The sequence below is a fragment of the Lottia gigantea genome (assembly GCF_000327385.1).
Source record: "Lottia gigantea unplaced genomic scaffold LOTGIsca_7, whole genome shotgun sequence".
Lineage (NCBI taxonomy): Eukaryota > Metazoa > Mollusca > Gastropoda > Lottiidae > Lottia > Lottia gigantea.
This window is the reverse complement of record NW_008710370.1, coordinates 908,545-922,797: the sequence shown is the minus strand read 5'-3', so window position 1 is coordinate 922,797 and position 14,253 is coordinate 908,545. Positions and strand designations below refer to the sequence as shown.

The 14,253-nt window shown below is 34.9% G+C and overlaps 1 protein-coding gene across 1 annotated transcript; it reads left to right on the top strand.

Moving 5' to 3' along the window:
• Positions 1 to 268: 268 nt before the first annotated feature.
• LOTGIDRAFT_154921 (hypothetical protein) lies at positions 269 to 8,378 on the top strand (the record flags this gene model as incomplete). The annotated part of the gene is made up of 14 exons (XM_009065426.1): positions 269 to 349; positions 1,689 to 1,760; positions 2,063 to 2,167; positions 2,495 to 2,554; positions 3,120 to 3,224; positions 3,901 to 4,006; positions 4,416 to 4,496; positions 4,884 to 5,098; positions 5,469 to 5,604; positions 6,197 to 6,304; positions 6,646 to 6,796; positions 7,206 to 7,374; positions 7,640 to 7,864; positions 8,328 to 8,378. The coding sequence occupies 14 exons, from the start codon at positions 269 to 271 to the stop codon at positions 8,376 to 8,378; spliced, it is 1,665 nt and encodes a 554-aa protein (XP_009063674.1).
• Between the last annotated feature and the right edge of the window lie 5,875 nt (positions 8,379 to 14,253).

The window sequence follows — 14,253 nt, the reverse complement described above, 5'->3', positions numbered from 1 at the left end:
TTGCAGCTATGTTCCATGTCGAAGCAAGTAGTATAAAATGCTCCTTGTTCTTGAATACATACATTAAGAGAGAAATTCATTGTTTACATTCATAGCTATAATGAATGCCCGGCTGTTTATTATGTGAGTTTTGTAAACAAATTCGTATTAGGCTAGTACATTTTTCGTGTACACAATCTCGAATGTCCCCTAATATATACTCGCTGTTTAATGGTATTTTTATCAACCAGATAATACATCTTCATTTCTAATAAAAGTTTCTTTCAAGATGGCGGAAACTGTATTAAGCGGTGCTGACATTGGTGTTGTTGCAGCATACTTTGTGGCTATTATTGGTGTTGGAATTTTTGTAAGTATTGTGACCTTTATTGTATTGAACACATGAAAATTGAAATGAAACCTCAAATAATTTCTTGGATTCAGGTCGATTCAAAGCATCCCCCCCGAGCCTATTCGTCGTAGGTGAAGCACTCATTAGCAACTGTGATCAACTAGTAAGTTGAAGATTCCAACAACAAAGGTTACTGGCGTCAACTGCGCATATTCAGCGGTTGTCGAAAATCCATTTGCTCTCAAATTATGTTAGTATCATGAGTTCGCCGTTATGAATACAATACTGGGGAAGAAATCTAAAACTTCGAATATAAACTTTAGATCTAGGTCTGACACCAGAAACTTCTTGTAGCTTCAGCTACAGTTTGTACGTTAATCCGTCCACAATACTAATTGTTGGCATGGACATCTTGAATGTTACTGATGTTCGACGGACTCTTCTAGATCGCGTCGCTATGGATCCATTTTAAAAAAGGCGTCAAATTGCTCTCATCTCGCAGTCATATTAAAGGGGCTGATTTCATTCTTACTTTTCCTAGCTCATGTGAAGATAATAATATCGTGGTCATTGAGAGACAAATTACTTTCATGGGTCACTTGATGGTCAGTTTAAATCTACCATAACACATTTGATGAATGGATATTTAACAGCGCACATTGTACAATGTACCGGATTGTGTTTAATAAATTATATCTATACAATATTATCATATAGTCACGTATGATCTGCCATCTTGTTTTTTATTTTGGACCACTATATGCTACTACCATGACGTTGCGCGTGAAATAGCAAGATTTCTTTTTCTTTATTTATTTTTTCTACATTAATTATCGAAGAGACCCGTTGTCGGGTTATGCTGCCATGTCGGGGTAAAAGTAAGCAATAGGAGTGACCAACCGAACCCCCTCACTTCCTTGACATCCGGGCAAAGAAAGAAAGAATGAAATCATTTTTCATAAAGGTAACAAAATAGGATAATGAGGTTCTTGCAGCTGACCTGTAGGCAATCCTCGTGGCATCTTTCCCCGATTATCTGCACGCATTTTCAGCTGGATCGTCTGGAATTATGAGTGAAGATGACTTATTCAAGGTCATCAAACTTTCACACGCCGACCCAGATTAGAATCCACGACCACCATATGAACATCATACAAAACCGATTTATTTAAGCAGATGGATCGCTTTGTTTCTCTGAATAGGTGCATTAGATGGGTTTTCTATACATAACTAACGATATTTCGACGCTTAGTTTGTATGTATTTCACTGATATAATATCTTATATGACCTCCCTACTCAATCATTTCCAAAGTCCAAAGCCAATACTTATATCTAATTTTGTAATATTTTTTGCAGGCAAGTTGGAGGTCTAATAGAGGTACTGTCAGTGGTTATTTCCTTGCTGGGCGGTCCATGTGGTTTTTACCGGTAAGTGATGGATAGGCATTTCCCAAATACCTCAAACACTCAATTGAACACATTCACTTTTTCTTGTAAACACAATAGAGACAATAAATTTAATCTGATGTTTATGATACATGGTGTATGCATATTTTTTTCTGCAAGATTTCAAATAGGAATGTGAATGTTAAAAAAGCAGTATATATGGTCACTTCTTTTATGCAATTTGAATTTGTGAAAGGTAAACCCATGATATTTGCAAGAGCCCAATAATTGTTCGGGGCTAGAGCGTATGTTGCCAGTGAATTTTGTTTAATTTGAATTTCCAGATAGGTGCTTCGTTATTCGTGAGTAATATTGGTACAGAACATTTTATTGGGTTAGCTGGTTCTGGAGCAGGAAGTGGTATAAGTGTTGGTGCTTGGGAGTTTAATGTAAGTAATTTTACTTTATTGAAGCTGGTAGAATTTAATTCCAGCTACCGGTATCACTATTCAAATGGATATGATAACCTCGACCTTTATTTGCATTCTCGCTTGCAACTCAAAGCGGACCGATGGTAACTAATTGGTGACAAACCAGATGCCTGTTTCTCTTCCCGAAATATAAAAGAGATGGCAGATATTCATAATTAGCCTATACATTCTATTCATTTCAAAGCCAGACCGAAATGAGCATTTATCCAAGTTTCCATTATCATCTAAGATATCCCGTTTGATCATATACCTACTGTGAGGCATCATAATTATATAATTTTCCAGGCACTGTTTATGCTACAACTATTAGGATGGTTATTTATTCCAGTGTATATAGCTTGTGGGGTTAGTATCTTTTTCTGAACTAAACTTCATTAATTGGGTATTAGGGGGTGAGAGCCGACACAGGTCCGTCTCTCGGAAGCATTGGCACGGGCATCATAATTTTTCTTACCTTGAGGAGAATTTGAACCCAATGCCCCCAAATGGTCTAATTAAGTTATTTGGTCACCCACTTCCCATACTGTGTATCATGTGAACAGGTTCTCTTAAAATAGGTTCTAAATAGAGATCCAAATGCCCACTGAGGCGGGGCATACTTACCATTTCGTGTCACTATGACTCAGGGCGTGTCAACTCTATCTTTCAATCAACATCCTGAATAGATTCTTTCCTTTTATTTGTTTATATAAAGGATTTACTATAGAGAAAATATCTGTTTGCGATATATCATATGGCCGCCAGTTGCATCCCTACGTTTTTTTGACAAATTGAAAATATGATTTGTTTGCGTTTTTGCCCCAAAATATGTGTCAGAAATCACCAAATTAATTTTAAAAATTTCCAATTTTTGTTGTTGACTTTTTGATGCTTTAGAAGACGATCTTTTTTCTCTACGATTATTTTCCAGACGTACACCATGCCAGAATACCTCTCCAAAAGATTTGGTGGTTCGCGATTGCGGGTTTACTTTGCCTTTGCAAGTTTAGTTTTATATATATTTACAAAATGTTCTGTAAGTTGATCACCTTCATACATAAATACAATTAAACTGTATAGTATTTCAGAAAAGTAAATATTTACTATTATATCTTCTTACTAATGTACTTTTCAAGCCATAAAGATGCACCGTTTGACTGATATACAGGTTGACATTGAAAGAATCAAGTCATCGATTATGCTATTAATATTATTATATACGTGTCAGGAGAGGTATGAAATGAAGCTGCACTAAGAATCCGTGATGCATGTTAAATAGCACAAATAGTTTAAGAATTATTTCTTGAAGCAGTATTACCAATGCCCCGTGTGCTACAAGCTGTGCACGTTAAAGATCGACAGTTGGAAATCGAAAATGAGCAGGCGAATGCCCGTCTTGCCCGTCTTCATTAGCCCCCCTCATGGTGCAGAAAAGTTGTTCATTTCATTGAAGCAGTATCGTAACATCGCTTCATGTATATAGCATTATTATAAAACTCCTTTGACATGCTCACCAATGTTGACACCATCCGCTATCAGTTATATCAGCTGATGCAAGTTTGTAACATCCCAGAGCTTTTGAGACCCATTCACGCTGGCATGGTTTTGTGTAGCATGATGTTCTTTTGTTTCAACCCAGCAGTATTGAGACGAAGACATTCTGACATGCTTTACCATCATCAAAGTTCCTTTTTATATTCCTATGATTTCAGGGAGATTTATACACAGGGGCACTTTTTATACAGCAATCTTTAAAATGGGATTTATATCTATCTATTGTCATACTTGTTCTTATAACAGCTACACTGACATTAACAGGTTGGTTATACCTTTACTTCCGAAACTGCCCAATACGTCGTTTCTCTATGTCCTGGTGGAGAACTGTTAAGCCAGCGAGAGGATTGTTCTTTTCCTTTCGAGCCCTTCAAAAATTTGTTATAGAACTCTGGAGCAGGTGATGGAATTGGCTCAACGATAAAATTCATCAAAATATAGCTATCATTCCTATACACGAGAGCTAATAGATTAAAGAACATATAGCGGCTTAATTGTCTACAGCATCGAGGAAAAGATGTTGAAAATGACTTCAACAAAAGGAATCTAAAGCTATCCCACCCCGACCGAAACTCCATGATTTTGAGAAAAGTTGAGTTATTTACAGAGATTTCAGAGTAACCACGGGATATCTGAAGTGGAAAATTTCTAACGGTATGGATTTGGTTTACAGGAGGACTAACGGCTGTTATCTACACTGATACTTTGCAAGCCTTTCTTATGGTGGGAGGTGCACTTTACTTGATGGGAGCGGGTATGTGATTTTTTTTTTACTAAGTTTAGATTCTCGAAAATAATAGCTTTAAGGTAGACAGAGTCATAGATAGAGGGAAGGGTTCACCCACATAAGCCATCAGTTCCACGTTTCCAAATTATTTGGCACTCTAAGCTACATTACATGGTTGTGCTTCTGCAAGCTTTGGCAACAAATTTCCAAAGAACCCCTAAATTACATTTTCTACCTTTCTCATCTTTCGATATATTTCACCGTTTTCGTGATTCTCAATATGTAGAAACAAACCCGTCCAGTTCATAAGGTTACTCTACTCGCAGATTTGGTGAATTGGAATTGTTACAAACAGTTCTTCTGTTAACTTCACGTAGGTAAACACAGGGCATGTATTGTTTTTGTATTTTACAGGGTTTATAGAGATAGGTGGTTTTTCTGGATTGCTTGAGAAATACCCTCAAGCTGTTCCTACAAACGTATCTTATATTGTACCTAATACCACTTGTCATTACCCTGATAAACAGGCATTCCGAATGTTACGTCCAGTAGATGATGATTATATGCCATGGTTAGGATTTCTAGTGGGACAAACACCTGGATCTATCTGGTATTGGTGTGCTGACCAGGTAGTATTCTTTCTGTGTATGAGACAAAGATCGTCGCTGTGTTAATTTTTTTTCTGTGTTTAAGCGACGTGTCCTAATATTCTCGGTCAATAGGAGTATTTGACAATAAATAAAAAAAAATGTCAACGTAACCATCAATCTGGTAAAGTGCAGATCATGGTTGGCCAGTGGAGTCTCCCAAAGGCAAAAGAAAAAGCCTGAAAACAACCAAGGGAATTATTCTCGGGAACTAGATTGTTTGCCCAATTAGATGATTGGAATACTAATTTATCTTAAGTTCAGTTTTCTAGAATGAGAGCTCAGAGTTGTAATGCAGAACTGACGCTTGTCAATGCTAATTCTTCGAGGATTAATGTAATTCGTATTTTAGGTAATAGTCCAGAGATTGTTAGCGGCTAAAAACCTAGCTCATGCTCAAGGTGCTTCATTAATGGCTGGATTTATTAAGATATTACCAATGTTTATGATGGTGATGCCTGGCATGATCAGTAGAATTTTATATCCAAGTAAGTAAGGACCATTATTTGCCAGTATTGTCCAAACTTAAAGATGGATCTCCTTATATTTTAGTGTCAAATTAAGCAAACTATTTGATTAATTGGTATTTCTAATGAATTATCATGTATTCTTAATATCATTATGTTCTTATTGCATATAATTAAAAGTTTTAACCAATCATATTACAGTATAAGCATTTTCATTTTCATAAATGATAAAGGGAACCTATCTTTGACATTTTTTTTGAAGTTATGCACTCTGCGAAAGAGTTCCATTATGTCCTTTATAAGACGCCTGAACGCCTCAAATTAGAAAGGCCCTGGAAAAATGACCAACATGGTTATTGGAGTCATACATTCTATACAATTTATTTACAGTTGGTTGTTTGTCGTTCTGTCGAAGTTATGCAAGCACTAGCAATAGCTACCAGCTGGTTTCCCGAGCATACAACCAAGTTTGTTTTTGATGTCATGCTCATTGTGGGGAAACCCAGTTTAGATATTTTCAGTCGATATTTCAGTTTGTGTCTCTTTACTGTATAATAGCTACACATGACATATGGTCAGGAATGTAATAATAACCCAATTTAAATCGTTTTAGATGAGGTAGCGTGTACCAATCCTGATATGTGTTATGAAATCTGTCAGAGTAGAGCTGGTTGTACGAGCATTGCTTATCCAAAATTAGTTCTTGGCCTCATGCCTTCAGGTAAATGAAGTTTTACAGGCTTTTGATGTAGGTGGTTTTCTTGACATGAATCCTTCGGGTAAGTGTCGTCTTATTGTGAAGCTATATGGTTTGCAGGTAGCCTTTCTTCTTTTTACATTACCCCTCTGTCTTCGCACTTTCGTTCGATTTTTCCGAAGTAAACTTAAATGTCAACTTCAAAACATTACTGATATATTCTTAGAATGGCTTTGGGTGATTTCTGTCATTCCAGAACATTCTTACAAGATTCTTGGCTTGAGTGACATTTGAAATAGTAAACTAAACTTAATGAACAAGATGTTTGTAGCACTGGTGCTGTCATCGAGATATTTTGATTACAGGTGCTAAAGGTTTGATGATGGCGGTAATGATAGCTGCGCTGATGAGTGATCTAGATTCTATATTTAACAGTGCTAGTACGTTATTTACCATAGACATCTGGAAAAGATTCAGAAAGGCTGCATCAGTAACAGAATTAATGATCGTTGGCAGGTAATGACAGGTAACTTTGTTAATTCGTGTTTTGGAAAACAATCCAGGACCCATTCAGGCCTGCTGAACTGTAGCATCATACTGTTCTTTGGCATGAGATTGTGAGCTCTATGGATAAAGTGCTGACAGATGTCGACACTGTGTCTCCTGTTAAAAGATTCGTGTACTAGTTTTTGACAAGCTTTGAAAACACCAACATGCAATGCAATGATGTAGAAGAACTTGCTATCGGTTTGTCGATTTCTAATGAGATGTTCCTTTTAACCGAAAACTTCTTTTGGTTTTTCAATAACTTAAATTTCTTTAAACAGGATGTGGATGAAAATGTTTTATGTTATCTGCTAATGAACGCCTATCATGTCTTGCGTTCGGTCTGAAATAACTTCACCATATACTGTTTGTTTTACAGAGTATTTATTGTGGCAATGGTAGGTGTATCTATAGCCTGGGTTCCAGTAATAAAAGAAACACAAGGGGGTCAAGTCTTTATTTATATACAGGAAGTAACGAACTATATTGCTCCACCTTTTGCAGCTATCTTTTTGTTGGCTGTTCTTGTACCTAGAGTAAATGAAACGGTAAGAATTTATAAGAATTTTTTATAGAATAATTAAGGGGGTAAATGGTAATTAATTAAATATTTCCTAATTAACACTGAAAACTGCCCTTCCTTAATCCAGGGCTCCAATCTGCCAAGAGATTTTAAATATATCGCATAGCACAGTGCATAGAACTGTATTTCAGGACAACGCCCCAGTCCACACATTACAAGACGACATTATTTACACCAATCTTAGTCCATATTTCTTTTCCAATATACCATATTCATTTCATTCTTTATAGGGAGCATTTTGGTCTCTTATGTTTGCATTTTTGACTGGAGTGGTGCGTCTCTTCATAGCCTTTATGTTTCAAGGCGAGAATATTTGTGGAGTTAAAGATACCTATCCCCTACCACCGATGATTAAGAAATTTCATTACATGTATTTTTCAATGTTTATAACTGGTACTACTGCTATTTTAGCTGTGTTTATTAGTTACTGTACAGAAAAACCAGACCCTAAATTTGTAAGTGAATCCTTTTTTCATTCTCTGTGTGGGTGTTGTTTCATGTGGGAGATACTGCATTTTAAAGGGACAGGTGCGTTATTTTGGGGGGTTGATTTTAGTCTTGAAAATATGTAAAGAGTCTTCAGAAGTACTAGAAATGTATGAAATTCACTTCAAACTAGGAATTTTACTCACTATTTCTATATATGTCTTTTCTATGTATCACAAAGTATCTTAAATTGACGAGTCGTCATTTTAACATTCAATGGCGGATAATTCTGGACAAACATGGATTTGAAGTCTCAAATTTCGACGGTGAGCTTTGAAAACTATTTCTGACTAGCTTACCTAAAATATTCCCTTTTCTCAGACTATGATTGGTAAAAAAATGTCAATTTTTATGATGATTCAAAAGTTTTATTGCTGATTTTTGGGCTAAAATTTTGGTCTAGTTCTGACATTTTATTTTTTCTATAATAAGTTTTTGCTACTGTTTCCCAAAAAAAGATGTGATAAAATAAAAATACTTTAAATGTGGTTCCATATTCGATTTTTAATAAAAAAAATTAAGTTTGCCTTGCTTCGTCCCAATATTTAACCTTCGTCTTGCATTTCAGATTCATAGAACAACATATTGGACTAAGGATGATCCGGAGTATATTTGCGAAGTTGGTTCAGAATTAAAAGACAATCAGATGAAGGAAATAAACGGCACAGTTAATACCGGTGCTGATATAATCGACGTTGATATTGACGAAAAACCGGTTTATAAAGAACCCAGCAATAATGGTGAAACTAAAACATTAAGTAAGTATAGCATCGTTTATATATTTCATATCTTCTTCTTCATTTTGTAGTAGACATATCTTTAAATGGCATAAATGGATTATGAGATAAAACCACACATCGGCTTTAAAGAACAGTAGTTACTGGCTCGTCCTAGATTTAAGTAACTAACTTCCTCATCTTGCAATGTACCAATGTTGTTACTCACTGACCAATATGGCTTCTTTTTTCTGTCAATTGCAAAATTATATCAAAGTATTCTAAACGACTAATTAATTCATCTTAATTATTCTTGGGGAACAATGTTCCTTTAGAAAACAATCAATATTTGACACGTGTCAAAACATGTAATCTGGTTATTTTTTTCCGTTTACGCCCTTGATTAGACTTAATTGTTTCAATTCGGAGGAATTTCCTTGGTTATATTGTATGGATCTTATCGTGTAGTGGAAGATATTAGCTAATTTTAAACTTTCTGGATTTTTCAGAAAAGATTTCACTTGGAATACGTATTGTCAATCTTGTGTTAGGGATAAAGACAGGCCAGGAATCTCATACAGAAGACAGGACACTGCAAGAACATTTAGCATCCATAGCAGATTTAAAGCAGACACAGTTTCAAAAAATTATTTTATCGATGGCCCTTACTATACTAATGGTTATTGGTGTGTCTATGTACATATTTTGGTCTGTTTACGAATTTGATCATGCGCCTTTTTATCCAACCGGAAGTACCAATGAAACGCTACTTCCGGGAGATATGAAACCGCCATTAAAGTAATGAATGTATCATCCTTATGAAATTAATTTCTTCCAATATGAGTACAATATATCTCTTTCGATTGCAAATATACCACTTGATTTGGTGTAGAAATAATTTCTAAGATTTTAATATCAATGTACACAGTCAACAATATTGAATATTAGCGGTGAATAAGTCTGGAATAGAATTTTTAATAGGCTACTAAGTACTATATGAAGAAAAGCTTTATACCGGGTTAAATTTGAAAATTATTCATACAGAAAGAAAACGTCAAGCCTTTCATACAAAAAACCCTGGGTTATTCGTTTTTTTTTATAAATAGATTATACTTTATTTGCATATTATTTTTTCACGTGCTATTACGTCACAACCCGACCTGCTCAAGACATACTCTAGTCTCCTACTGGGAAATATGATAACCTACACACAATTTTATTGGTTTCGAATCTGTGAAACTTTTCGAGTTAACGAATACAGAATGATCTTTGCACAAGATGCGAATCACCATAGGCTACACACCCATCTCTTTTACTTGATGAAATCAACGAATCAATTAAACTAAATTGCTATGTCAAAGCAAGTGCAACCCCTTTGCCGCGCTACATTTTCAAACATGTAAACCGGATGTTTACGATTTTCAACGTGCACATGAGCTTAAAAAAAAGCAACATTCGTTTTTTGTTCAATTTGTAACTTATTTTATTGATGAAATAGACCATTATATCAGCAGGAAGTGTTTTAAAGACTATGTGATGTGATGTGAAAATATTTAAGGAGTTGGTGAGTTTGTTTATATCCATCGTCAAAAGATGGTCGTTGATTGGCAAAATGATCTTTGGTAAATCAAAATTAACGATTTATTTTATGAGAATTGGAAATTTCAGTCTTAATTTTGGGTATCTTTTTATTTAAGTGTCTTTGCCCTACATTCATAAACCAAATGTTAAATCCTCAACACATATAGCCCGGATACTATACTTTCTGAATCACTTTTTTCAAATCTTTTTATAAACTTTCTAGAATGTTCAATTATTGACAGATTTTGGCAAATCTTGGTGTGAGTGTTAATAAACATCCAAGGATGAAACCTATTGAAAACCAAAAAAAATCGAGACATATTTAGTATGAGTTATTGCCAATGTTCTTAAAATCGCGTTCAAAAATAATCCTGTAATCACTCCAGAAGGCACAATTCTTGGCAGATTTTGATGAAACTTGGTAATATTATTCAGTATCGCCCCAAAAGTCGAAAAGAAGTGTATGACTGAAGGTTGAATATTTCAAACTGATAATTTACTGTCAGTATTTTTTATTTAAAGTCAAAGCTACCAGTGGGCGTATATTACCTTGTCTGGCAAGCTACTTTTAAATTAAGAGGAATACATCTCGACAAGTTTCATTCCAACTGCACAATATAGGTGTACCTTCGCTGCTGTGGCAAGTCATAAAACAAAAAAGAAAATTTGGTAAATACTCTGCATTTTATGAATATAATTATGAAATGAAATGAAACGATAAACAAAAAAGAAAAGAACATTTGTATCATGCATTACTCTCTTCAGAACTCCTCGTATACATTTTCAGGAATCAAATATCCATCGACTATATTTGCATTGGTGTTTAGATGGGCTCTAGGCGAATCTTGTGTTTCAATCTCTTGCATTTCACACACGACTTTTACATCTGTCTCAAAACTTGAAGTTTTCAGATCAGACCTTAGTTTTTGATACTTTTCCTGATGCACGTGCTCGTCAGTTCGTGGAAGTGAATCAATCGATTCGTAATGATTTTCTGAATCTGAAACTGAATTAGGAATATCTTCCCCCTCGGAAGGTTCATTGTATACATTTTCAATGGGGGTCAAATACAAGCACTCTGACCAAACTCTTCTTGATCTGGGTTTCCTCGATTGATTTTCGTGGTAAATTGTAGTCAAATATACATCCTCTCTATCACATTTCTTTACACAAACACGAAAAGCCAAGTTAGACATCAGCCCCGGGAAAACAATCCACACAAGTGGAAGAACAATCGATTTAAGACAATAAATCCAAAATGGTATAGATGTATCCGGTCGTACTCTCTGCAGCTTTTTCTGGTTTTGAATAACACACCATGGATAACACAATATAACAAAACCTATGTTTTGACAGCACAACCCAATGACTGACCTTCGTAAATTCGGTATCAATTTCGAATTTTCGATAAAAGTTAACTCGCTGTGTTCTGTGGTAAGACACTGATGGCAAACGAGAAAATTAGGTATCAAAAGTGCCGCAACAGACAACGAAAACAGTACATGGTTTTGAAGCTGTTGATTGTTTTGTTTGAGTTGATGACAATTGTCTACCTTTGCCACATTAGCCAGTAAAAATATACCAATAGCACATACAACAGCGATATCTATTCCCAGAATCAATCGGCTACATGTACCATATTGACATCCGTTTTCCTGGTAGATTAAATTGATAAGTCTTTTATGAAAGGTCGCCGTCATAAGCATCAAACAAGAAAATAAAATGTAGATTTCCCATTGTGTTAAATTATCTAGTATGACATGATTAACGAAGCACCAATCGTCTCTCTGGTCATTGATAAGAATGACACCTATTTGAATAGATGTTATCATCAGTTGAACACTACTTATCACCATTACCCCCACTGAATCAACTAGTGAAGTTTTCAATGAGCAGTGAGCATTTTGGGCGTGTAGAATTTTGCTGATAAGCACTATGTATGCAGCTATTGAACATGCGAGATAGATACTTGCCCATATATACCTTGCCTCCATTTATTATTTTGCCAGATTATTTTGCCAGATGTATGTGCGCCGTTTTATCTGGAAAGAAACGTAGTTGATTTTTCTATGTTTTCTGAGGCTAATGGTGTCAAGTGTCATTTCTTTTGGCAGCTTATGCCTGTTTCACAAAGAAGGGTTTTGTCACGACTAAGGTAGATAAAGGTCCCCTTCTCTTGTATTGAAATCAATTATCAATATAGACTAACCAGCATGTCCCTGCATAAATCTAAAAATACATTTTGTTCACTATATTTTGCTCAACGAACAATAATTAAAAAATGGACCTCACAACATTAACTAAAAAGCATATAATGTTGAGCAGTGGGAGAAAAGATTAAATCACAAATCTTGACTATATGAAGCTCACACATAACCCTCTTTGATGTGATTGGTGAAAAGACAATAACATACCTGCTACAGAGCACACAATCCCACAGATACATAAAAATGAATGTTTTCCCCTAAAACCAACAAGGATGAGATTGAATATCGACGGGAAGTATTAAGTATTTATATACGGAAACCAACATGATATGAGTTTCACATAGGAAATACGTGTAACATCTCAAATGGGTGTTATGTACGCGACCTACTTTTCACCTGAACTGAAACTATTCCATGAGACTATTTTATTCCATCATGTAGGCTTACTCCTATATACATTATCTTTTATAGGATGGCGCTTGATTGAAAATGCCTTTAATGTATATTATGAATTATAATATTTACCAAATATACATAATCTCTTATAACGACTTATTTTAATTGAATGACAAATAAAGCCCCAGAGTAGCATTAGTTTTTTATACTATACACACGATAAGTGGGAAGTTTCATCAGATAATGCTGATCTTATTTTATTTACAATGTCGGTTTTCTAGACAGGATTGTATATTACGTCCTTCTCTCTTTATCGTATATAAAGATATTATTTACCACAAATGAAACTGTTTTTGATTTTTTCCTATAATGAAATATTGCAGACATGCACTGTTACTACTTCAAATCCAGTGTTCAGAATTATCTGCGTTTGAAAGTTAAAAAGACTAGTCATCTTTTATTGAGACACTGTCATATAAAAAAAAATATCCACAGATATAGGAATTTCTTTTTAATATTATCGAATGAATTGTGTGATTTTCATACATTTCTAGTACTTCTGATGACTTTTTTTTTGCATATCTTTAAGACTAAAATCAACCCCTGAAAATGGCGCCTTTGTCCCTTTAAGCGTATAATACTTGCATAACAATATACTCTTTTATCATCAGGAAATATCACGGATGGGTAAGATTTATAGGCTTACCTACTACTGTACTACAGTTATGGTTTCTCGTAAAATCAACAAGTAAAGTTGTATTTAAGGGCTCAGTTTCTCGATTCGTTTGACCAACGGGTATTTTGTACCTAAGCTAATCAGTATCTGTCTACGCTTGAAAGTTAAAGAGACGATTGCCCTATATAGAAAAGATATATATATATAGATCTATAGGTAAGTCAAATTTCTAGTAATTCTGCGGTTTTCGTACATTTCTAATACTTCTGAAGACTTAACATATAATATTAAAGACCCAAATCGACCCATTAAAATGGCAAACAATGGTCTTTAGACATGAAGCATAACATTTCATTTAATTTTTAAAGCTTAGTTAAACCATTGATGTGATTGACAAGTTAAATTGTCCAGGCGAAATAGCCGAGATGGGCGATGACTTAGCCTTATTGAACAGATCATGGAGCCAGAGAGTATAGATATCTCTATCTATTGGATCAGGGACCAATAAGATAGAGGTGTTTTGGTCGTATCACGGCATATCCTGTCGGGAAAAAATATCAAGAGTTGTTGGCATATTATTAGTGAAGCAAGGTAATTTCACCAGTCTCAACTGACCCGTATTTATATTGAACAGGTCTCATCTTGGTAAAATATTATGTACTCTTCATATTGAATCTATCCATAAATTTATTTAATAATTTGAATTAATTTGTGTGTATAACAGATTAATCTTAATCTTTGAAATGATATACTGTGTCAATGCTCCACTTTCAACCAATTCT